General features: G+C 35.7%; 2 protein-coding genes across 2 annotated transcripts; one reads left to right on the forward strand and one right to left on the reverse strand.

The window, feature by feature from the left end:
• The first annotated feature begins 1,683 nt into the window (after nucleotides 1-1,683).
• LOC141298305 (bone morphogenetic protein 2-like) lies at nucleotides 1,684-11,268 on the forward strand. Its single transcript, XM_073828810.1, has 5 exons — nucleotides 1,684-1,825; nucleotides 1,908-2,035; nucleotides 7,222-7,338; nucleotides 7,422-7,605; nucleotides 10,856-11,268. The coding sequence occupies exons 1-5, from the start codon at nucleotides 1,684-1,686 to the stop codon at nucleotides 11,266-11,268; spliced, it is 984 nt and encodes a 327-aa protein (XP_073684911.1).
• Nucleotides 11,269-13,019: 1,751 nt separating this feature from the next.
• LOC141298456 (uncharacterized) lies at nucleotides 13,020-20,621 on the reverse strand. Its single transcript, XM_073828974.1, has 2 exons — nucleotides 20,217-20,621; nucleotides 13,020-19,296 (listed from the first exon to the last, which is right to left on the reverse strand). Exon 2 carries the CDS (start codon nucleotides 19,191-19,193, stop codon nucleotides 13,548-13,550), a length of 5,646 nt encoding a protein of 1,881 aa, XP_073685075.1. The 5' UTR covers nucleotides 19,194-19,296; nucleotides 20,217-20,621; the 3' UTR covers nucleotides 13,020-13,547.
• Nucleotides 20,622-25,569: the final 4,948 nt, after the last annotated feature.

The raw sequence follows: 25,569 nt of genomic DNA on the forward strand, positions 1-25,569 counted from the left end.
GGATTAAGTTAATTTCATGGCAAAGAAGGACTATGCAATTCATCTGATCACTCTTCATAACAATCTGGAGTATATGCAAATTGCTATTATAAAAACTTAAGCAGCAACTTTTCCAATTTCCAATATTTATGTAATTCTCAAAACTTTTGGCCACGACTGTACAATAAATATTAACTGGGAAAAAAAAAAAAATAATAATAATAATAATAATAATATATATATATATATATATATATATATACATATACATATATATATATATATATATATATATATATATATATATATATATATATATATATATATATATTATTATTTTTTTTTTAATATTTAAAAATTATATATATTTTTTTTTTCCTAGTTGCCAAGGCAGGATTTTTTAAATTTCCATTTAGTTTAACTTGATGTACTGAAATAACTAAACATTAATAATATATATATATATATATATATATATATATATGGGTCGAAGAATGTCCAAAATTTACAGAAGTGATTTTATGTTCATAGAAAGCACATTCAATGTAAGTAAAGTGTCTACTTTTAGGGTTTCATGTTTTTGGAGAATTTGGTTGAATTAATGTTAGATTGTCATTCAGTGTAACAATATTTATGTAAAAATTCAAACAACATGCTTATTCTGACTTGTGCATATTAACATATATAAATGAATAAGGGAGCATATAGAATATAGAATTACAGCTAATTAGTATTTGGGGTGAAAGTAATTCATCTTTTAATATGTCATAAATTGATTTTTGTTGTAAATATGCCTGACAAGATTGTTAAACTGAATGACATTTTAGTGGGTGTCTTCTGTAAATTAGGGGGAAAATGTAAGATATTTATTTTTTGCTCAGAAAAACAAAAACAAAAATGCAATGAAATTAAACAGAAAACTTTTTAATATTTTTATACAACAATTTTAAGCGGTATTACTTGTTGTTTTTATGCTTAAACCCAAAAATTACTAAAAATATAATTACTAAAATATACCGAAATTAAAATATAAATTAAAAATCTAAAAAAAAAACTCAAAACATTAAACTGTTATCTTAAAGATACTAAAATAACACTTTAAGACACACAATAAACACACTTATTCATGGATATATAAAAGTGAAGATGCCATGAGCAAGCAAAAAATTGCATTCAATACCTATATAAATTCCAAAATGAGTGCTTCTTTGACTAACTAAAATAAATAAATAAATACACATTTGTTCAGGAGGGGTAGGTTAGTGTCAGTGATAAAGAAATGATATTCAAAGGTGGTCTTGATGATGCATGGTTGTGATTAATTAATATGAGGCAGACAGTTTATTTAAGTTTAGTCATGGTGTTTGACCTGAAAGGCTGTCTGTTCACTCTTATCTGTGCAGGGTGAGCATACAAACCCTTGTGTAAACCTTGCTGTAAATTTATAGTTGGTTTGAATGCACTGTCACAGCAGTCCATCTCAACTGCATCTCAGCAGCAGGTGCAAATTCACACTAGAAGAGAATATTCTACACTGATTCTTGCATGGGATCTGCACGATCAGAAATGAAGATACCGACTATTTATTTCTTCATGATTTTTGCTTGGTCGCTGCTTGCATCCTCGGATGACATTTCAACCTCAGCAGATGTGCAAGAGATAACAAATGCAATTAAAATGCACAACTGGAATGAAATATTCCAGATGAAAGATCTGACACGCGATGTTCAGACACGCAGGAAGGCGCCTCGGTTCATGATGGAGTTGTATGATGCTGTCGCGGACTCCAACGGAACGCTGAAAAACACCAAAGTGCTGGAAGGAAATATTGTTAGAAGTTTCGAAGGTGCGTAAATTGAAATAGTGAAATTGTTGATGCTACACTGGAGGTTTAGATGTAATGCGGAGGGTTTTGTTTTCTGATCCAGGGCAGTCCAGCGGCTCATATCACTTCTTCAATCTGACATCATTCAGACAGGACGAGTGCGTCATCAAAGCAGAATTCCGATGGTTTCGTCATAAACAGACTTCCATGGGGCGTCATCATTTTTACAAAGTAAGATGAGCATTTAGGTAGGCGACTATGTACTATGGCAAGCTGTTTTAGCCTAAAATATATTATGCAATACTCGTCGTAATTGCATTTTTATTGGTTACAATTCAATCAGAGAGCTCTCTAAATCAATTTTTACTAGTTACAATTGCAATTAGAGAGCTCTACAAATTAATTTTTACTAGTCGTATGTGTCCTTGTATGGCAAGCCGTTTTAGCCTAAAATATACTATGCGCTACTCGTCGTAATTGCATTTACACTAGTAACAATTTAATTAGAGAGCTCTACAAATTCATTTTTACTAGTCATGTCTCCATTGACTTCCATTCATTTTTAATTACAGAGCTCTACAATAGAATTTTTACTAGTAAGAATTACAATTAGAGAGCTCTCTAAATCAGTTTTTACTAGTAACAACTCTGATTAGAGAGCTGTCTAATTTATGTAACTAGTAAAAATTCATTTAGATAGCTCTCTAATGGGCATTGTTACTAGAAGGAATTGAATTATAGAGCTCTCTAATAAAATTGTTACTAGTAAAAATGCAATTACGACGAGTAACGCATTATATATTTTAGGCTAAAACGGCTTGCCATATTCCATTGACTTCCATTCATTTTTATTTACAGAGCTCTACAACAGAATTTTTACTAGTAAGAATTACAATTAGAGAGCTGTACAATTGGATTCTTACTAGTAATAATTCCAATTAAAGAGCTCTCTAATTCAGTTCTTACTAGTAAAATTCTGTTGTAGAGCTCTGTTAATGAAAATGAATGGAAGTCAATGGAGACATATGACTAGTAAAAATTTATTAGTAGAGCTCTCTAATTGGAATGTAACTAGTAAAAATTCATTTAGATAGCTCTCTAATGGGCATTGTTACTAGCAGGAATTGAATTATAGAGCTCTCTAATAAAATTGTTACTAGTAAAAATGCAATTATATATTTTAGGCTAAAACGGCTTGCCATATTCCATTGACTTCCATTCATTTTTATTTACAGAGCTCTACAACAGAATTTTTACTAGTAAGAACTGAATTAGAGAGCTCTTTAATTGGAATTATTACTAGTAAGAATTACAATTAGAGAGCTGTACAATTGAATTCTTACTAGTAATAATTCCAATTAAAGAGCTCTCTAATTCAGTTCTTACTAGTAAAAATTGAATTAGAGAGCTTTCTAATTGGCGTTGTTACTAGTAATAATTTTATTATAGAGCTCTCTAATTGAATTGTTACTATTACAAATGCAAATACGATGAGTAACGATTAGTGTGTTTTAGGCTAAAACGGCTTGCCATAGGCTACATTACAAGTTGATTTAAGTAATGTAAATGTGATGTAAGTGTGTGCAGCAGATTATAAAGTGACTCATTGTAATGGAACATACCACAGGTAAATAGGGTAATAAAAGAACAAAAAACAAACAAACAAATAGATATCATATTTTCCCAGTTGTTTGGTTACATTAAGAATCACAAACATTGTATTACATTACACTATCTAATAAAATATGCACTGGTTTGCATACATTTCCAGAACAGAAACCTGTACATTGGATAAGGCAGGTTCAATTCTTTTATTTTAGTTGTTTCAGTTTTTGCAGATTTTTATTGCTTTTATAAATAAGAAAATATTTTGAACAAAGAGAAAAAAAGTCACAATGTTTGTAGAATAAATATACAAAATCATGCAAATTGAACAAATCCCTCTGTAAAAACCTTCAGAATACAGATAGGAATTGAAAAAACAAGTCTAATGGCCTAAAATCCCAAAATAGAACAGTGTTTTCAAAATTGAACATTAAAAAAATGTTCTTTTAGTGTCTTAAAAGGAACTTCAGTAGATGTTTGTCTCAAACAACCCATATTGTCTTACATAGAATTTATATCAACAATATTTTTTAATTTTTCTGTCCAAGGATGTTCTTGTTATTTACCTCCTCAAACTTCTTTTTTGGTAAAAAACAAATTTGCGCCTTAAATAGCTTGAAATATAACCTTTGTGGCTATTCAATCATTTGAAAACCCTTGCTGAAAGCACATATGTCAAAATAATTCAATTACCAATTTGAACAAATGCACTGTAAAAAGTGAACTTGGGTCTAAGTTGAATTACTCTAACTATTTGAGTCTATTTAACATGACTTTCTGCTTTCCAAATTGTAACTTAGAGTTGTACATTCCTTCAACTTAAATGCTTAGAAATATATCTCAACTTTACATCTAATTAAATATTTCAGTTTCATGTTCAATGAGAAATTCAATTTAAATTGAATTTCTCGTTGAACCTGGAACCAGTGTTGTTTTCGACAACCATCTTAGATTTAGTCTTAGTCTTTTGGACTAAAATGCTTATTAGTTTTAGTCAAATTTTAGTCACTTCTAAATGTGATAGTTTTAGTCCAATTTTAGTCGACGAAAAGTCAAAAAGGTTTTAGTCTAGTTTTAGTCAAAAAAGAGGAAAAAGTCTTTTAACAAATTAATGTAGGTCAGTAAGTATTTTGCTGTTTGGTAGTGTCACTTATAAGTTGTGAAAATAGCAGATCTATAGTTCAACACAATGTGAGCTTCCGGATCGACTATTTTCACCAGTAATTACAATTATGAAGGAATGGTTTTAGACATAAAAGACATATATTTGAAATACACCCATAGGTCCTCTCACCGTTTGCGACCACCCTGTGTGCAAACTGCCGCCATTATGGTTAATCGTCTGTCTGTCTGAGTGACAACAATGTGACGTGTTGAGCGTAACCAAACAAGGATAGAATGCTAAAACGGCTTGCCATACTAGTATGGCAAAGAGTATTTAATGCTAAAACGGCTTGCCATACTAGTATGGCAAAAAGTATTTAATGCTAAAACGGCTTGCCATACTAGTATGGCAAAGAGTATTTAATGCTAAAACGGCTTGCCATAGCGGCAGATTATTTTTAGGTTTTAATTGGCATGCACAATAAGCAGAAATGTCATGCATTTTAAACGTCTGACGGACCACCCACTAACATTTTCGTCTATTCTTGTCTCGTCAACGAAAACTCACACACGTCTCGTCATGTTTTAGTCATCAACGAGCCATTTTTATCTCGTCATCGTCTCATTATCGTTATGAAAAAAAGTGGTGTCAACGAAATGATTTCGTCATCGTCATCGTTGACGAAAACAACACTGGTGCTGTAACTTAAATATTAAGAATGCAGTTGAACTGACTTAGCAAAATTAAGTTGATAAAATGTGATTACGTTGAAAAAAAAAACAAAAAAATTACTTCATCTAAAAACATCTAAAAAATTAAGTTGATCCAACTGTTCATTTATGCAGTTGAAGTAACCCTCAACTGCACACATTATGATATACCTATAAAAAAATATTTGACTGTTTTTCTTTTCTTAGAATGGCTTAACTTGAAGTGCTGTAAAAAAAAAAAAAAGGTACTTAAGGTACTTTATGATATGTTGCCATATGGCAACAACATCCAATAGTGGATTTAACTTAGAAATTTCGGTAACACTTTACAATAAGGTTCATTAGTTAAACATTAGTTAATGTATTAACTAACATGAACTAACCATGAGCAATACATTTGTTACTGTATTTACTAATCTTTATTAACATTAATTAATGGAAATACAGTTGTTCATTGTTTGTTCATGTTAGTTCACACTGCATTAACTAATGTTAACAAAATTTTAATAATGTATTAGTAAATGTTGGAATTAACATTAACAAAGATTAATAAATGCTGTATAAGTGCAGTTCATTATTAGTTCATGTTAACTAATGTGGTTAACTAATGTTAACTAATGAACCTTATTGTAAAGTGTTACCGAAATTTCTAACCTAGAAGTTTCCTTGTAATTAATAATTGTATTGTTTGAAATGTTCTTTGTGTTGATTTGATTGGTGTTGCAGTATTATAAGCTTTAACACAGAACTTAAAAATGACACCTTATATATACTTTCCAACGGCTTTTATTTATTCCATTCTTTTTTGCTGAATATTATTGAAAACAAATAATAATATTGTATTATCATGTATCATAAATATTGGTATAAAATCAAAAGCATTGCAGTTCATAAATTAATTTTCTTCTTTCCCTTGCCATAGAACATGGTGGTGCTCACTGATATACTGTTTCCTGTATTCATATCTAATCAAAAGTAGCATTGCCAATACAATTACATTTTATCAATAATACAAATACATTAACATACAACTAATCAACATTATATTACTAGCATTAATGTTGTTATTGTTACAACTTATGATTTACAAAAAACTAATTTCATAAAAACGTTTTTGAGTGGTGAATATGTCATCATAACTTCCTGGAGGTGATGTCTCTGATTTTTTTTGTGGATGTGACACAAGTTGATCCTTTGTTTTTATTGACGTTTTCGTTTGCATTCAGCAACTACTCACAATAGACGTCAGTCTGTCAGAAATCGCGCTACAGAACAACACTGCGTCAAGTGACTTAACTAAAGCACATCATTGGCTAAACTAAGGTCTTCTCTTTCCAACAAAAAAAATTAGAACGTTTGTCTTAAAGAGACAGTGGCAGGGAAATGAAGATAACGGGCATGTTGCCATATGGCAACACCGTGCGGTAGAGGGTTAAGTTAGTGTAATGTAAATATTAGGATTAAATGAACTAAAAAGTGTGATTGGCCTAGGAAAATTAAGTTGATAAAAGGTAACATTTTAAGTAAGTAATTTTTATTAGTTAAAAGTTGATCCAACTGTTCACTTTTTACAGTGTGTGACCCTGGACGTCTTAAGTAGCACAGGTATATCTGTAACAATAGTCAAAAATGCAATGTATGGGTCAAACTTGGGTCAAACAAATGGGTCAATTTTTCTTTTATGCCAAAAATCATAAGGATATTAAGTAAAGATCATCTTCCATGAAGATATTTTGTAAATTTTCAAAATCAAAACTTAATTTTTGATTAGTAATATGCATTGCTTAAAACTTAATTTGGACAATTTTATAAATTCAATATTCTGAATTTTTACACTGAATTGCTATATCTTGGCCAGATACTGTCCTATCCAAATGAAGCCTATTTATTCAGTTTTCAGATTATGTATACATCTCTTTAACAAAAAATACACTTATGAAAGGTTTTGTGGTCCAGGTTCACAAATGTAATTAATATTACAAAATGTGTTGTTTCAGGTTGACCTGTATGAAGTGCTGGACAGCAGACCTAAACCTTGGAGAGGAAATTTGATAAGCTCAAGGTTATTACCCATCTACACCAAAGGATGGGAGGTTTTTAACATCACACAAATGGTAAATTAAATTTTACTACATAGAGGAAAATAACATGTAATCAGTTTATGCTGCTGTCTCAATAACTCCTAAATTATTGACAGGTGACTAAATGGATTCTTAACAGCGGTACAAATAATGGTATCCTGGTGGTGACTGCTTTACCTTCAGGAAACTGGTTTGAGTCCAGCATGCAGATGGAGGGGCAGTCAGACGAAACAAATGCATATTTGGTTATATATTCAGACGACGGACGAAAGCTCTACCAACAGCCACCTTTCTACACAGGTAATTAAAACATACTGAAATTCTCCAGACACGAGTATCTTTTTTTTTTTTTCGTGCCATTTATGATGGCATTTCAATCTTAAATTGGATTCGAAATGTGTGGAAATGGAATATTTCATAATTTAAGACTGAAAGATTGGGTCTGTGACAAGAGTAAAATAATACAGTAAAAGGCATTTTAAAAGTAGCAAAAGTAAACGAAATAAAAGTGTTTGTCAAGACAAACTTTAGGTTGGCTAGAGAAAGCCGAGCTTGAAAGTTTAAAGCAGCAGCAAAAGCTTAAAGTTGTAAACTTTATATTGACAGATTAGATGATTCGCAAGTTACTAGCATGTCATTAGCACGTTTCTAGGATGATTAGCATGTTTATAGCATGATTAGCAAGTTGTTAGCATGTTGCTAACATGTTTCTAGCATAATTAACACATTACTTGCATTATAAGCATGCCATTAGCAAGTTGCTAACATGTTTCTAGCATGATTAGCAATATATTAGCATGTTATTAACGTGTTTCTAGCATGATTAGCAATTTGCTAGCATGTTTCTAGCATTATTAGCATGTTTCTAACATGTTTCTATCATTATTGGTAATTTGTTAGCATGTTTCCAACATAATTAGCAAGTTGCTAGCATGTTTCCAACATGTTTCTAGCTTGATTAGCAAGTTGCTAGCATTTTCCTAGGCTGACTAGCAAGTTGCTAGTACATTTCTAACATGTTTCTAGCATGATTAGCATGTTATTTACATGACATTAACATGACTGACAGGTTACTAACTTGTTTCCAGCATGATTAGCAAGTTGCTAGCATTGATTCTATCATAATTAACAAGTTGCTAACATGTTTCTAACATGTTTCTAGCCTGACTGGCAAAGTTGCTAGCATGTTTCTAATGTAATTAGCAAGTTGCTAACGTTTCTAGCATGTTTCTAACCTGACTAACAAGTTGCTAGCATGTTTCTAGCATGATTAACACGTTATTTACATCACATTAGCATGACTGACAGGTTACTAGCATGTTTCTAGCACGATAAGCAAGTTGTTAGCATGTTTATAGCCTAATTAGCAATTTGCTAACATGTTTCTAGCCTAACAAGTTGATAGCATGTTTCCAGCATGATTAGCAAGTTGCTAGCATGTTTCTATCATAATTAACAAGTTACTAACATGTTTCTAACATGTTTCTAGCCTGACTGGCAAAGTTGCTAGCATGTTTCTAGCACTATTAGCAAGTTGCTAGCATGTTTATAGCCTAATTAGCAAGTTGCTAACATGTTTCTAGCCTAACAAGTTGATAGCATGTTTTTAGCATGATTAGCACGTTATTTACATGACATTAGCCTGACTGACAGGTTACTAGCATGTTTATAGCCTAATTAGCAAGTTGTTAGCATGTTTATAGCCTAATTAACAAGTTGCTAACATGTTTCTAGCCTAACAAGTTGATAACATGTTTTTAGCATGATTAGCACGTTATTTACATGACATTAGCCTGACTGACAGGTTACTAACATGTTTCCAGCATGATTAGCAAGTTGCTAGCATGTTTCTAGCATTATTAGCAAGTTGCTAACATGTTTCTAATGTTTCTAGCCTGACTAGCAAGTTGTGAGCATGATTAGCTAGTTTCTAGAATGATTATCAAGTTGTTAGCATGTTTCCAGCATTATTAGCACGTTATTTACATGACACTAGCATGACTGACAGGTTACTAGCATGTTTTTAGCACGATTAGCAAGTTGCTAGCGTGTTTATAGCCTAATTAGCAATTTGCTAACATGTTTCTAGCCTAACAAGTTGATAGCATGTTTTTAGCATGATTAGCACGTTATTTACATGACATTAGCATGACTGAGAGTTTACTAACATGTTTATAGCCTAATTAGCAAGTTGCTAACATGTTTCTAACATGTTTCTAGCCTAACAAATTGATAGCATGTTTTTAACATGATTAGCACGTTATTTACATGACATTAGCCTGACTGACAGGTTACTAACATGTTTCCAGCATGATTAGCAAGTTGCTAGCATGTTTCTAGCATAATTAGCAAGTTGCTAACATGTTTATAATGTTTCTAGCCTGACTAGCAAGTTGTGAGCATGATTAGCTAGTTTCTAGAATGATTATCAAGTTGTTAGCATGTTTCCAGCATTATTAGCACGTTATTTACATGACACTAGCATGACTGACAGGTTACTAGCATGTTTTTAGCACGATTAGCAAGTTGCTAGCGTGTTTATAGCCTAATTAGCAATTTGCTAACATGTTTCTAACATGTTTCTAGCCTAACAAATTGATAGCATGTTTTTAACATGATTAGCACGTTATTTACATGACATTAGCCTGACTGACAGGTTACTAGCATGTTTCCAGCATGATTAGCAAGTTGCTAGCATGTTTCTAACATAATTAGCAAGTTGCTAACATGTTTCTAATGTTTCTAGCCTGACTAGCAAGTTGCGAGCATGATTAGCTAGTTTCTAGAATGATTATCAAGTTGTTAGCATGTTTCCAGCATTATTAGCACGTTATTTACATGACACTAGCATGACTGACAGGTTACTAGCATGTTTCTAGCACGATTAGCAAGTTGCTAGCATGTTTATAGCCTAATTAGCAAGTTGCTAACATGTTTCTAGCCTAACAAGTTGATAGCGTGTTTTTAGCATGATTAGCACGTTATTTACATGACATTAGCATGACTGAGAGTTTACTAGCATGTTTATAGCCTAATTAGCAAGTTGCTAACATGTTTCTAGCCTAACAAGTTGATAGCCTGTTTTAACATGATTAGCACGTTATTTACATGACATATTAGCATGACTGACAGGTTACTAGCATGTTTCCAGCATGATTAGCAAGTTGGTAGCATGTTTCTAGCATAATTAGCAAGTTGCTAACATGTTTCTAATGTTTCTAGCCTATAGCAAGTTGCGAGCATGATTAGCTAGTTTCTAGAATGATTAGCAAGTTGTTAGCATGTTACTAGCATGATTAGCAAGGTCCTCAAGCCAACCTGATAATGAAGTCTTGGTTAAAAGGTTTCAAAAAATATAAAAAATAAAAATAAAATCAACCCCAGTTACATGCAAGTACCCAAAGTTGAAAAAATACATTTTAATGCATTAAATTATTATTATAATGAATACTGAACATAGTTTCTGAAATGCATTACTGTTTGAAAAAAAAAAAACACAAATCAGATTTTGTGTTCGAAAGTTTTGATGTCATTATCAACTCTCTTTTAGGACAAAATATCAGCACATCTCTTAAACTCCTGGAGCCTATAGCGAGTTTCGAGAAGTCAACGATGCGTAACCGCAGGAGTCTGCGTGCATTAACTTCTACATGCCAGAGGACAAACCTCTATGTAGACTTCGCTAAAATTGGCTGGTCAGGGTGGATAATATCTCCCAGAGGTTATAATGCATACAGCTGCATGGGCTCCTGTCCATTTCCACTGAGTGAAGGTCTACGGGCTACAAATCACGCGACTGTGAGGTCCATCATGAGCGCATTGAAACTCTCTCAGGAGGCGGGGAAACCCTGCTGTGTACCTGATGTGCTTCACCCAATCAGTCTCCTGTACTTCGACGACGAGGAAAATGTTGTTCTAAAACAGTATGACGACATGGTAGCGGGTAGCTGTGGCTGCCATTGAAATTATAAAATGGGGATGTATTTGTTAATGTGTACTGTAATTTATTTCATAGCATCACTTGGCACACTTCAAATGTAAATTTAGATAGCATTAATATTAGTTGAATATTTGAATATTTGTATGGGTATTTGTACATGTAAACCAAATTAAAGATGTTTCATGCAAGCAACTACGATCACGTCTTTTATAAGTAGAAAAAGATCGACCACTATCATTACTGCAAGCCTTTTCAGGCTTGGAAACATCATACTGAAGCTTTGCCCATAGAGTTCAGGTTTAAAGTTAAACCTACAGTTGCAGAATCTGCAAAATGTTAATTATTTTAGAGATCATGTTATTTAGTACTGACCTGAATAAGATATTTCACATAAAACTTTATTTGACACTCTATTTATTTGACATCATACTGATGGAAACCCACAACTTATTTTTCATTTTTTGTTCATTTGAATTAAGAGTCGGGGGGTGAAAACTTTTGAACAGAATGAAGATGTGCACCACATTTCTCTTATTTTGCCAAAATATATCTTTTTTCATTTAGTACTGCTCTTCAGAAGCTACAGAAGATTTTTCCCCCCCAGAAGAAATTTGAGTTAAATTTCAAATTCAAAAAAGTTTTTATCTTTTAATAATGCAACTTTTGAACGGTCATTTTTATAACTTCAGCTATTATTGACGACCATATCTATTTATCTTAGTCAGGTCAGTACTAAATAAAAAATAACATGCATTTTGTATGATCCCTCCTATTTTGGTAAAATAATTAACATTTTGCAGATTCTACAAAGGTGTATGTAAACTTTTTCCCTCAAATGTATTTTGCAATCCTGAGAAAGACATGCATATCGTGGATTATTTTTCTCAGCATCTGAAAAATGTTTGTCATGACAAATACCACATCTACGGTTTACATTTACATTTTGACATTACATGGCATCATGCCTCAGACTAAAAGGTTTTACATTTGTGAATATAAAATTTACAAAGAAAAAAAAATACGTTTATAACTAAAGAAGCATTGCTTTTAGTCAAATCACAATGTCCTAAAAAAAGCCTTTGAAATTAATGGATACATCTTGCTGGATATTATTGTTAATAAATAAACCAACATTCTCCCAGAATTGTTCCGAATAAATTATGTTCCACACCACTTTGCTTGTTCTGAACCGCATGCGTGACGTCACACCCGTTTCGCCTGATGCCTTTGAATCTGAGTCCGTTTGGTCCGATGTCTAATTGTATGAAACCAGACACCTGACATCCTTTTTCCTAACACCTGAAGCCTTTCAGTCTGAGGCATCATGCCATTTCGTTGTATGACTGAGGTCTGAGGATGTCCTAAAATGTACACTGTACACATAATGTTAAAAACCCAGGTCATAAGAAACTTGCAGTACTCCTATTCACCACTTAGTGGAGGCAGATTGGTGTTGGAATGGGCTAAGCGCAATGTAGTCTAGAGCATTTTGCAGACAAAGCTGGCTAAAGCTGACTAAAATCACCAAAATATCACATTAAAACAATGAGTGAAAGTGAGCAAGAACTGATTTTCCAAGGTTCCTCAGGTTTGTGGCATCAAATCTTTGAAAGCTACTCAAGTGTTTTGCTTGAGGCACTTCATAACGATATTAAGTAGACATCCATGTGCAGAACGATTTTCTGGCAGAATAATCTGCTGCAAGTCAACAAGTCTGATACTTCTTCAGATAAAAGTTAGTATAATCATCAAAATAAAATAATTTAACAATTGCTCATTGATGATGCTTTTATTGGAATGGTTCTTTTTCAGCAACAATCCATTTAAATAGACTAGTTCATTCCAAAATGCACCCAGAAAAGTGATGCAATCAGCATTTGTCAAAAACACCATTTTAAGCATATAAAACACCTAAGTTGATCTCTTAATTTTTACAATACTTTTCTGCAGTGAAAAATACTGTGGGCTAAGTATTTCCAAAACACAAGATGTATCAAAATAATCTCAGATTTTTATGAAAGCAAAACTACCTTCAATTAGGCAAATCTCAACCTCCCCTTACAAATAGACAAGTGCTTTCAACAGGAAGAAAACTAGGATATTGCCTTACTTCAATAATAAAACATTTACAATCCACATCTTGTGCATTATAAACAAAGAACAGCATATGTACTAGAAACACTTTTCCATGTCACACCAGACTGCAAGTCGGAAACAGTGAAACCGTTGTAATCTATAAACAACACAAATCCCTGATTTCAGTCACAATCAATCTCTGGACCATCCACTGGTCTAGATGTTGTCATCTCACAATATCAATTTCCTCTTCAGGTGTGTGTTCTTGTGGAATATACACCGACTCGGCATAAGGATCTTCATTATGTGTTTCATAAAAGTCCTCCTGCATCTGTTTCCTACTAGGTTCAAAGTCTTCTAGGTCATCAGGAGGAATCATAGATCCTGCAGTCCTGACAACAGATTTCTGTGATGGTACAGGCACTGGAACAAAGCCATGATAGAGCATAAGTGATGGCGTGTTCATAACCTCCAATGGCGGAGCTTGTCGCACAGCAGCCTCAGAAGACTGTACCGGCAGTTGCACGTAACTTTTGGTTTCTGGGTCAAAGAAAGTTTTTGTTTTGACCTGTACAGGCATATCCACCAGAAAGTACTGCCCAGAGTCAAGGTCTTGTAAAAGCTTCCTCTGGGTGATCGGGAAGGACTGCGTTACAAGATTAGTGGCTGGCGCATAAGTATGTTCAATGCTGTTGTGGCGCAAAGGTAACGCCTTAGGATTAGAGTACGGAGATGCTTGCCCTTCTGAGATTTTCCTAGTGCTGCTCAATGTGTTTTCGTGTTTATCCCTCATAAATCTATCAAGACTTTGAGTCCTACGTTCCAGTTTCTTGGGCGAGTATTTCTCATTGCTTCTGCCCAATCTGTCACTGTCATTACTCACATTGCCATTGTCCAAATGATCCCCTTGGTTTGATGGGCCTCTTAGTTGTTTCTCACTGCGATGGCTCTTTGAGTCAACAGTTTGTCTATCTTTGCCTTTAGTTGCATGTGGCACGTTTTTACTAGGATCATTCTCTTCTCCATTTTGGCTCTTGTGTCCACTATGGTGTCTAGCATGCTTCTCACTTTTTTGAGTTTTGTACTCAAGTGCGTCATCGCTTTGCTTGCTGATTCTGTCACTGCTGAGTGACCTGCGTTCTGATCTCTCATGTACTTTGTCAGTGCTGTGGTGCCTCCTCTCAGTCTTGACACTTTTGTCACCACTCCTGCCTTTATGCTCAGATTTACTTTTAGCTTCAGCCTTTTGTATCCTCTTTGTGGTGAGCTTCATGGCTCTGCGTAGAGCCTTTTCGGTTTTTGGAGGTACAACTGGCGGTTTGCTCTGACCCTGACTGTCGTTTCCACTGCAGGCTGAAGCAGATCTTTCGCTGGGTGCCTTGGGTTCCTCCGCATCCTCCGTTGGTGCAGTGCTAGGGATGTTCTCCTCCATCGTATCCCCTCCGCTTGTTTCATACCCATCAATTCCCTCAGATAAAGTGCTCACAGCAGAGCGTCGTTCATCCTCCTCGGACACCGAGGCACTTCCAACTGACAGCTTTCCACCTGTAACCAGGTGAGTTCCTGGAAGGGACAAGAACTGCATTGCTGGTTGGTTTGGTTGGGGGCTCTTGACTGATATAGCAGGTATCCCAACCGGAGAATGATCTTTGAAGAGGTCCAGATCTTCCTCATATCTATTCAAGCTGTTTTCTTGTTGATCCTGATGGTGTGATATTTGTGGTAAATTTCTAGCTGACTCAATCAAGTTGTGCACCCATCCTCTTCTGTCCACATCACTCGGTGGAGAAATTACCCTGTCAGACACATCCGACTCACTTTCATGGTTGCTTAAAGAGTAGGAATCTATTGATTGTTTTTGGAAATTCTCCTTCACCTTTTCATCTTGCTTTTCTTTTATGTTACAGACTTCTGCTTTCCTTAACAACCCTTCCAGTTCGGATTCGTGTAATAGAGAGGGTTCACTTGAGTTTGAAGAGGGACTGCTGTGATGTGTTTGTTTACCATTGAACAAGGACACAGAGTGGGACTGTCCAAGGATATCGTATACTGCGATGCTGTCCTTTCTGACTTTATCCGGTTTGTATGACTCTGAGGACAATGTTTCAGAGAGTTCCTCCTCATGTTCATCGGCAGTTTTGACCCTTTCTGAGTTTGAAAGTCCAAGAAGTCCACTTAGGAAGTCTTTCATATTGACTTTTGGAACTTTGGGTTTGTTCTGCTTGTCTCCAAGCTCCTTCAGGCTTATAGCACCTTCTTCCTTCTCATTTGTTTTTACCTTGTCTTGCCTTCCTTCATTTCTGTTCTTTGTGAGATCACCTAGAGTCTTTTGGGAGTCTTGAGTGACACTGAGTTTCCTCTGTGAACTAGAATGTTGCTCGCCTCTTTCTGATTCTTTTGAAGATTCTCTTTCACTCTCTGAATCCATCTCCTTGTAGATAATGGAATAAGTGCCACTTTCAGGATCACTGACTGTGAGTTTTGGTGGAACAAATTTGTGTTTCATTTTGTCCTTTGGAGCCTTTTCATTGGGTTGCTCTTCAGAACATGTGTCTTGAACAGGCAGATCTTTCTGAACATCCTTGTGGTTCACCTTACTTTCTTTGTCATATTTCTCTTTCAGAGCCGATACATTTCCTCTCACTGGGCCTCGACTCTTTGATTGACTTGACTGAACTTTGCTAACTTTCTGACTTTCCATGATCTCAGTTTTGACTGTAGTGTCTCCTCCTCTTTTCATTTCCAAATTACTTACTGTCTTTTCCTCTACGTTACTCTGAGAATTACTTCTCCCTCTTCGTGGAGGTATCTCAGGTTTATAGGAGCTACCCTTTTTGTCAACCCACAACTCTTCCTCATACTGTCCCACACTGCAAACATCTCTACGTTCCAAATTATCATCCCGTTTTGTACATTTCTTTGCATGACTTATATTTTTATTCATCGACTCTTTCTTTTGGCATATTTTATCACCCTTGCTGATTTTATTTGTATTGCTTTCTTGATGGTCTAGGCACAATCTGTCTCTCTCATTATATTTTATTGGTTCTACATTCTGGCACTGCCCATTAGATGCTTCCTGCTTACAGGGCCTGGCTAATTTTACCTCAGGCACATGACTTTCACCATGTTTGGCCATGTCTTCTGACTTTGTTTGAACAGTCTGCCAATTAGTTTTAAAAGCAGATACAGTATTCTGACCTTTGCCATCTTTTGTCCCCCTTTCATTCAGCATAAACATACTAGGCAGTTGGTCCACTCCACTGGTGGGTAACTCAAGACCATCTTGAGGCATTTCACAACCAACTCTTGCATTTTTCAACTTCCTTTGCTCTCGTTCAGCAATTACTTCCTCTAAAGCCATTTTGGCCAAGTCGTACTTATCCATGACAAGATTCTCTCTCTTTAACGGTGCATTTGTCTTATTTGGCACCGGTTCCTTTGATGCAAATAATGATTTCTTTGCAGATATGTTTCCTTTCATTGAGGAATCTTTTGCTTTTTGCTCTCTTTGAGTTTCCAAACCATTCTTTGATAAAATACTACTCTGTTGTTTAGCTGTGGTAGCCTCTCCTCTTGCATGAACATTTTCTTTCAATAGTGGTCCATTCACTGTTGTTTGATCTAGTACTTTATTTTTATGGATTCCTGCATTATGCTCCTCTTTTGTTTTTGCATTTTTGGAATGCCTGGACCACTCATCATTATCAATTATATCCTTTATGTCCATCAGCTGTTTTTCTGCATTAGAACTACCATCATCATGACCGTTATCATCATCTGTACTTACACATCTCTGACTTTTAATGTAGTTGTTCTGTCGTGCAGAAAAGACATGTTTTGTTCCTGCCTCTTTTTCTTTAACAGGGCTTTTCTGTGTACTAACTGTTCCTTTAGTGTTCAACCTGTCCTTACTTTGATTTGTACTAATCAAATCACTATTGGCTTGTTCTTCTGGTTTTGTTAAACTTACGCTTGGGCTTTTTCCAGAATTCTTTTCAAGAGTCCTTTCACTGTTTAAACCTTCAGTAATCTTTTTGGCATTTAACATTGACTCTAAGGGATCATTTTTGTTTTGCAACAATTTACTTGGATAATTATGCTTTGTTTCATGATCTTTGCTCGCCTTTTCTGTGAAACCCTTAGAGCTAGTGTCAGTTTGGGCATTTTCTCTAATCTCTTCAGGACTAGTTTTTCGGTAAAGCTGTAATGACGGGTATGTTGCTTTAGTTGCAGGGCTCCTGTTTGATTTTAATTTTCCGGATTGAAGCAGACTCAATGCCAAATAGTCATCTGGCATTCCATCATCAATTTGAGTGTCTCCCGTTTCCAACAAAGGACTCATTGGAGATATGATGGCTTTGTGACGACCAGGTGAAATTGTTTTAGTTCCTGAAACCTCTGGAATCTCAAGCACATCTTTTGGCGTTTCAGGTTGGGGAGACACTTTACTTTGATTTGTCGCATCCAAACCTTTAAACTTCGGTGGACTGTACATGGCCTTAACCCGTTTTCTGTTGTCCTTGAGATTGAACAACAAGCTAGATGCTATGGATTTGTACCCCTCTCTTTTAATCTCAGGCGACGGATGTAGATCTCTCTCAGGGAGTGCTGGGACGTCCAGGACACTGGGCGAGAGAACAGTTTGCAGTATTTCTGAAGTTCCCGTCCCATGTCTGGAGGGTATCACTGGTGTCAACAGTTGTGAAATACTGAAAGGAGTTGAACTAGCGGAGGTCTGGTCCTCTATCGTCTTAACATCTTTTTTAAACACCTGTGCACTCCCTTCTCCACCGCTTGTCTTTTCGCAAGCTGGTGAGTTGATGAAATCACCCATAGGAGCTGCACTTTTTGCTCTACTTCGGGTTTTTCGCCAGGGAACGCAAGCTTCCACTTTTTCTGAATTGCATCTCTGTTCAGCGGCAAGTGGAGGAGCCTTTATAGGAATATTATGCTGGATGCGCTCGGACTCTTTCCCAGGTTTTGGGGGCACCTTAGGTGCTGCCGATTGCACAGAAGGAAGTTGTGGTGTAAGAGGATGAGTCTCAGTTTGTTTTGGACACTTTTCAACTTCTTTTTCCACTGCTGGAGAGACACTTAAATTATAGTGTCCATGTGCTGCAGTTAATTCTTTGTAAAGAGGTGAATCATACCATTCGGGTGGTCTATCACTCAACATAATGTCTGAAATGTGCTCCTGCCCAATGGAGAATTTGTTAAAATCCCTCCATGATAAAAACGGGCTGAATTCGCTGTGGAGGAAAAAGTTTATGCAATTCAGTTTTCTCAGTTTGTTGTTTTTGCTTTGTTTACTTTTAGAAGATTTTCCCGGGGGTGTCGAAGCATCCTTGCTTGATTTCTTGCCAGAGGCTTTTTCATCTGATTTGAGATGATTTTTGACTTGGGAAAGAGGTTCTGCTGTTAAACTGTGATAATCTGAAGAAAACTCAGAGAGCTCTCTTTGGATGCTAAGTAGAGCAGATTTATCCCATGATTCCCCATTTGTCATCTTGGTGTTCTCACCATTCTTTTTGGCTGCAAACACTGCAAAAAGCGAAGAGTCTTTGGTTAACTTGTTTGATCTGTTCAATGGATCATTTGCTCCATTAAGGGGGTAAGAATTAAGTTTTTTTACAGCAGAAAATGAGCTCTCCTGAGTCTTTTTTGAGATGTCCCCCACCGTCGGCTTGTGGCAGCTGACTGGAGAAGGTGAAAACTCTGAGTCATTGTAGATTGCTTCATCTCCAATGCACAGACTCTTGAAAGCTCGATCCGTCAGGCTCATGACCTCGCGGTCAATTTCATCCATAAAGCTATCAAGATAGCGGAGGTGCTGCATGCTTGTCCTGTGGCGCTTCTCTTGGTTGCTCATGATGAATGCATATGCCAAGTCCTTCAGTCTGACGCAGAATTGACCTGGCTTGACACTTCTTACATTGTCAACGCCACGTATGAGAGATTACATTGTGAATTTCCTGCAAAAAATTACAGAAAATATATTAGTTTTTTTAAAAACTGTCCTAGCTTTTATTTTTAAGATGAAACAAGTTAATAGTTTTGACCTCAGAGGAGGTTGGTAATCCTGCCTGTGACTATGTACAGTAAAGAAAGGCACACCATGCCAAACACCGACTATTTTTAGAAGAAGGCAGATGTCTCTCTGCCCTTTCACATACACAGGCCACCTGCATAACCCTTGGAAATCACTTGGAAGTTATGCAGACTACTTTTCAGTGTGCCTCGTATAAGAGATCTGCTTTTTAAAACTAAAAGCTTCTACGCCTAAATGTCAACATTGTTGAACTGCCTCAACAAAGCTATCCAACATTTTTGTCAGCATTATTAGAACACAAATTAGTCATCATATAGTTGTCTCATCGCAGCTGTGTGGTTGATCTGGGAATAACTCATTAACCCATATTTATCCTCTGACCTAAATCCATTAACCCTCTCATCAGAGCTTCTGTCTGTCATGGAATAGGAATGTGCCTTAAAATAAAAAGTTTCAGACTACAATCTAGCAATATTAGACATTTTTGAGAGTTTAAATGCTGACCGAGGACAAATCTTGAGGTATATCTGTGAGCATTTAAAGGCATGCACTAAGTGGCCAAGACGATTTGGACAGCACAACATTTTTCCACCACCCATAATTCCGTGTCAGCTTGCAGTCTGGGTAATTTCCCCACATCTGTTATGTTATTTATATGAAACGAAGATCTACAGTATAGTGATAAAGCCCTGACTAACCTCAAGGAAAGTTCTTCAAAATAACAGGCTGAAAACATGAAAGAGAAAATAGATCTTTGAAAGGAAAATATCATTTACACTAAGAAAATTTCAAACAGAGCTTCTGTCAGAAAAGTAAACAAATGTGTTTAAAAGCCAGTCTTACCTTTTTTTGAAGTTCTGTAGTTCATCCGCGGACAAATCCATTAGACCAAAAATTATAACGAAGACACTTCTTTATCCTTAAAGGTAAATTTTACACAAGTCAGACTTTTTTGTTACTCCATACAAGAGCACCACGAAAACGCCCTTCGTTGAACGCAGCCTGAAGCTCCTGGTAGAAATCCATCTTCAAGTAAGTGCTTGAAAAGACTGAAGGAGAAGGAACCGAACACACCCCACCGAAATAGTTGCCGGCAAGGCCAGAGCTGTAACACAGGAAGGAGTAAGCGAGCGCAAATATCTGAGCGACTCTTTGGTGTCGAGTGTGCGACAGATGAAATGGAAATGGTCATCTGCTATTTTGGTACTTGAGGTCCATAGCTGTCTATACCTCTCCGATCCTACAGAGACTAAACCATTTCACATTAGCACGGCTGCACCGGACACATGGGATGTTGTTGTGCGGTGGCTGTGGTGAGTAGGAGTCATTTGTCTCACAAACAGGGGAGGTAAATATAGCACCTTGCATCACCCCACAGCCGTGTCACCAAACTCAAAGTGTAGAATGAGTGGCTAATGGAGTCTGATTACCAGCACAGACTGCCCACAGTTGTTAAGCAGATCCTGCTGGTGTCTTTCTAGTACTTCTGCCTCCAGTCGGTCAGACTGGAAAAGGAAAACATTCAAGCTTAGGCTTTTTTAATTGACAAACTGGTTGGAGATAGTTCTTGGTTGGAGAAAGTGGTTATGGAAGCATGACCAGATTCAATCCTAAAAAACATTTGTATCCTCTTTCTTAATGCTTCATTATGTAACTTAATTTATTAGGCTATGCTAGATAGACAGCTATTTAAGTGGCTCTATTTGAAGCAGCCTGAATTTCATACAGTAATGGCCTGATTTCTTTCTGGCACACCTTTCATATCTCATCTTATCTGTCACATGTCAAAGCAACACCTGTTTCTCCACTGTACAGGCCAGAGCCTCAAGAATATTGATAGTGCTTTTCAAAGCAATAACTGTTAAAGGGGTCATATGATGTTGCAATGTGTTTAAGCAGTTTTAGGTTCAGAAAAGCATGTGATGGAAATGTAATGCCCCTCACCATGCCATTTCTCGGCGCGGCGAGACAGAAACGATAAAACCCATTAGAAACGACGCATCTGTTGCATCCAGTGGGGACATAGCTACTGAGTATAATGAATCATACTGTATTTTTACATGTTGCATTGCGTCGTGTCGTGTAAACATAACAGCATGTCTGCATTTGCAATCAAAGAACGAGAAACAAGCAGTACTCTACACCGCTCAAAACTGGCATCTGAATACTCAGAACTGAATTCTTTAAAGGATTCATCGGATATTAAGTTCATATGATTCTTTAGTGTCTTAATGAAAAGTTTATAATATAATTTGGTTAAAAACTCTCAATAGTAGCGTAAAAAAACACCCTTTTACCTTGTCAAAATCAGCTCTGCAAAATATCTACTCATTGTATTGCATGGTCCTTTAAATGCAAATGAGCTCTGCTCGCCCTGCCCTTGTCTGCTGTGGGATTATGAGCCGTAATGTTTACTTTAGCCCCATTTAGCCGCGTATAGCAGCGAAACTTGCCAACAAGCACATTAACAAAAAAGGCCGTTTGCAAAGATGCATAAAAAACCCTTATACTCACGTGTGCTGTGGGTGAAGCTGCATCACGATCGGGATTGATGCTTTCCTTTTAAAAACAAAAGTAACATTAACGTTTCTTTCTATATACATATTGGCAGTGTTATGCTAATCTACTCACCCTGTGATGTAAACAACTGGAGGCGTGTTTGAACAAGCCATTTTAGGGAGGTGTTTCTGAGTCTTAACTTTTATAATTAATATCTCTTTGGTTTTAAGACTTTAAGCTTTGCAACTTTACAGATCTTATCTATGCACAAACAGCTTGTAACACTCCAAAGACAAAGAAAAACAACAAACCACATCATATAACCCCTTTAAGTTTTGACAGTTCTTTCACATCAACGACATTAACTATAACTGTAAAGTTTTAATAATCATTCGAATTATATGAGAAGTACAAAGCTCATCACAGATATAACATTAGCAAAACATAGGAATGATATTGTAGAAAAAACATTCACAATTGCTTTTTCCAGCTGGTGACTGATAAAAATATTGACAGCCAATCAGAATCCACTGAGTATTTAAAGCAGCAGTTGACATAACTGTAGCTTGTGCTTTTAATAAACAGAACATTATTGTGCATTGGTGTGGATGCTGATATGTTTATTGGGATTGGTGTGAATGGGCATTTTAAAAAACATTTTAACATACAGAAGTTTAAACGATATGTTATAGGAATAGTTCACCCAAAAATATTCTGAATATTCATGTTGTTCCAAACCTAAAAGACTTAATTTCTCCCACAAAAGAAGATTTTTTTATTTTTATTTTTTAAAATAAAAAGCTTGATTAATAATATATGCCTTTTATTCACTATATGAGACCCAGGACCACAAAACATGTCATAAGTAGCACGGGTATATTTGTAGCAATAGCTGACAACACATTGTATGGGTCAAAATTATTGATTTTTCTTTTATGCCAAAAATCATTAGGATATTAAGTAAAGATCATGTTCCGTGAAGATATTTTGTAAATTTCCTACTGTAAATATTTCAAAACTTAATTTTTGATTAGCAATATGCATTGCTAAGAACGACATTTGAACAACTTTAAAAGCGATTTTCTCAATATTTAGATTTTTCCAGATTTTCAAATTGTTGTATCTTGGCCAAAAATACCATTATGACTGGTTTTGTAGTCCAGGGGTCACTTTACAGACTGATATTTAAATTGTTATTCATGTATTGGTTATATAATTTATATATTTTATGTTATTTACGTATTATTGATTGTAATTGTCAAAAAAGCTGTATATGTATAAAGCTGGATATATAGTACATCATATCTTTCCAGCACACATACACTCACTATATATTGTCACAAAATGTAACTGTATTATCACCTAGAAATTGATTATAAGGCATGAACATAATATAATATAAAAATTTTAACATCATGATTTCTGTATTTTTTTTTTACAATGTGTATTTTGAAATCATAGCATCTGCTTTAGTGAAGTAGTGATGAATTCTTTAAGTTAAATCTTTTCAGAAAAAAATGTCTATATTGTGACATAAAAAGTCAGAATTGCGAGATACAAAGTCACAATTGCGAGAAAAAAAGTCTGAATTGCAAGTTTATATCCCGCAATTCTGACTTTATAACTGGCAATTGTGGGTTTATATCTCACAGTTCTGAGAAAAATGTCAGAATTGTGAGTTTATATGATGCAATTCAAAAAGTCAGAATTGTGAGATAAAAAGTCGCAATTACCTTTTTTATTTTGATTGTATTCATTTCTCAGAATTGCATGTATATATCTTGGAATTCTGACTTTATAACTTGCAACTGCAAATTTATATCATGCAATTGTGACTTTATTTCTCAGAATTGCAAGTTTAAACTTTATAACTCGCAATTGTGAGTTGAGGGGAAAAAAAGCAATTGTTTTTATCATGCAATTCTGAGAAAAAAAAGTCAGAATTGTGAGATAACAAGTTGCATTTTTTTTTGTTCAGTGGCGGAAAGAAGCATCCATATACAGTACACCATCTGTGTATGTCTAACCAAAATTACATGTCACCCTGGACCACAAAACCAGTCTTAAGTAGTACAAGTATATTTGTAGCAATAGCCAATACATATGGGTCAAAATTATATTTTTTATGCCAAAAATCATTAGGATATTAAAGTAAAGATCATTCTGTAAATTTCCTACCGTAAATACATCAAAACCTATTTTTTGATTAGTAATATGCATTGCTAAGAACTTTATTTGGACATCTTTAAAGGTGATTTTCTCAATATTTAGATTTTTTTTTTTGCACCCTCAGATTCCAGATTTTTAAATAGTTGCATCTTAGCCAAATATCCTATCATATCCTTCATATATCAAGGTGTTCAACTTTCAGATGATGCATACTGTAAATCCCTTTATGACTGGTTTTGTGATTCAGGTTCACGTGTGCTATGAGATGTAAGCTTTTTTTTTTTTTTTTTTTTTATTAATTGAGGAAACAGTATTTTTAAAATAAGTAGGAGACAGATCAAACAAAATCAGCTAAAGTGAGTGAAAATACACTCAGGGAAAAAAAAGCTGTCACTGGGATAGCGCCTTTATTAAAAAGCATCTAAAATGTACCTAAAGTTTGCATACTGGTACTGTAAAGGATACCTAAAAGGCCCTGCCCCAGTGCCAGTGCATGCACGCATACAGTGACTTATGTTTTGTCCACAAACTGAATGTTATTCCTGTACATGATTCATGTGGTCGTATGGGGAAAGTCCCTCCCTAATAATATCGGTAAGACTCTGTGTCAGCAGTCAGACCGCTGTATGCAACTGGAGTGCGCTTCCCTTTTACCATCTGCTAATGTGAACCTCGAGGGGAGGAAGGTGACAAGGAGAGGGCAGACGAGCCTCTATCCTTAGCAACCCAGTCACACCGTTTCCAAAAGCTCTCATGTCCACTCAACCTCTTATTCCAGAGCAAGGCTATAATAGGACAGCTGAACCGTTTGGCTCTCAGGGTGGCAGCGGAGGGGAGCGCGATCTATTTGAGGTGATGGACGTCCACACATGGGCCGGCAGTAAAGCAGCCGGGCCGGCTATCATTCGTTGCTTTAGCATCACGGCTGCCAATAAATACTAGTATGTCTGATCCGCTGGCCTCGACATGCACTCGCTGCCCACAGAATGCCCTGCTGACAACGTTGAGACGCTCAGGTTACTGTTGTGTATTGACTGCCATGCTGGACTCGAGGGAGAGAATGGGTATAAATGCAATAACCTTTGCTTCGTTATGTAACACTTGAAGAAACAGTTCACCTGAAAATAAACAGTCCACCCAGCTGTCCACAAACCCTTATGTTTTTAGACTTTCTTTCTTGTGTGTAGCTCAAATATCTAACTTTATACTTTATACTTTATAAAGATTTTAAGTTATGGGCTTGCTGTAAATTTTGCTCTATTTGTCACATTAACCTATCATTTGGCTTCAGAAGACTTCAAATATAGTGCCGAGGTCACATATGTGACCCTGAACCACAAAACCAGTCATAAGGGTCCATTTTTTTTAATTGATGATAATATTGAATGGACAATATTTGGCCGAGATACAACTATTTGAAAATCTGGAATCTGAGGGTGCAAAAAAATCTAAATATTGAGAAAATCGCCTTTAAAGTTGTCTTAACGTTGACTTCTTAGCAATGCATACTAATCAAAAATTAAGTTTT

The sequence above is a fragment of the Garra rufa genome, chromosome 22, assembly GCF_049309525.1.
Source record: "Garra rufa chromosome 22, GarRuf1.0, whole genome shotgun sequence".
Lineage (NCBI taxonomy): Eukaryota > Metazoa > Chordata > Actinopteri > Cypriniformes > Cyprinidae > Garra > Garra rufa.

Excerpts from the sequence above, each read along its gene's own strand:
- LOC141298305 (XM_073828810.1), top strand. The coding sequence starts at position 1,684 with ATGAAAGATCTGACACGCGATGTTCAGACACGCAGGAAGGCGCCTCGG. Across the intron at positions 1,826-1,907 it reads TATTGTTAGAAGTTTCGAAG|GGCAGTCCAGCGGCTCATAT; the intron begins GTGCGTAAATTG and ends TTTCTGATCCAG. Across the intron at positions 7,606-10,855 it reads ACAGCCACCTTTCTACACAG|GACAAAATATCAGCACATCT; the intron begins GTAATTAAAACA and ends ACTCTCTTTTAG.
- LOC141298456 (XM_073828974.1), bottom strand. The coding sequence starts at position 19,193 with ATGAGCAACCAAGAGAAGCGCCACAGGACAAGCATGCAGCACCTCCGC.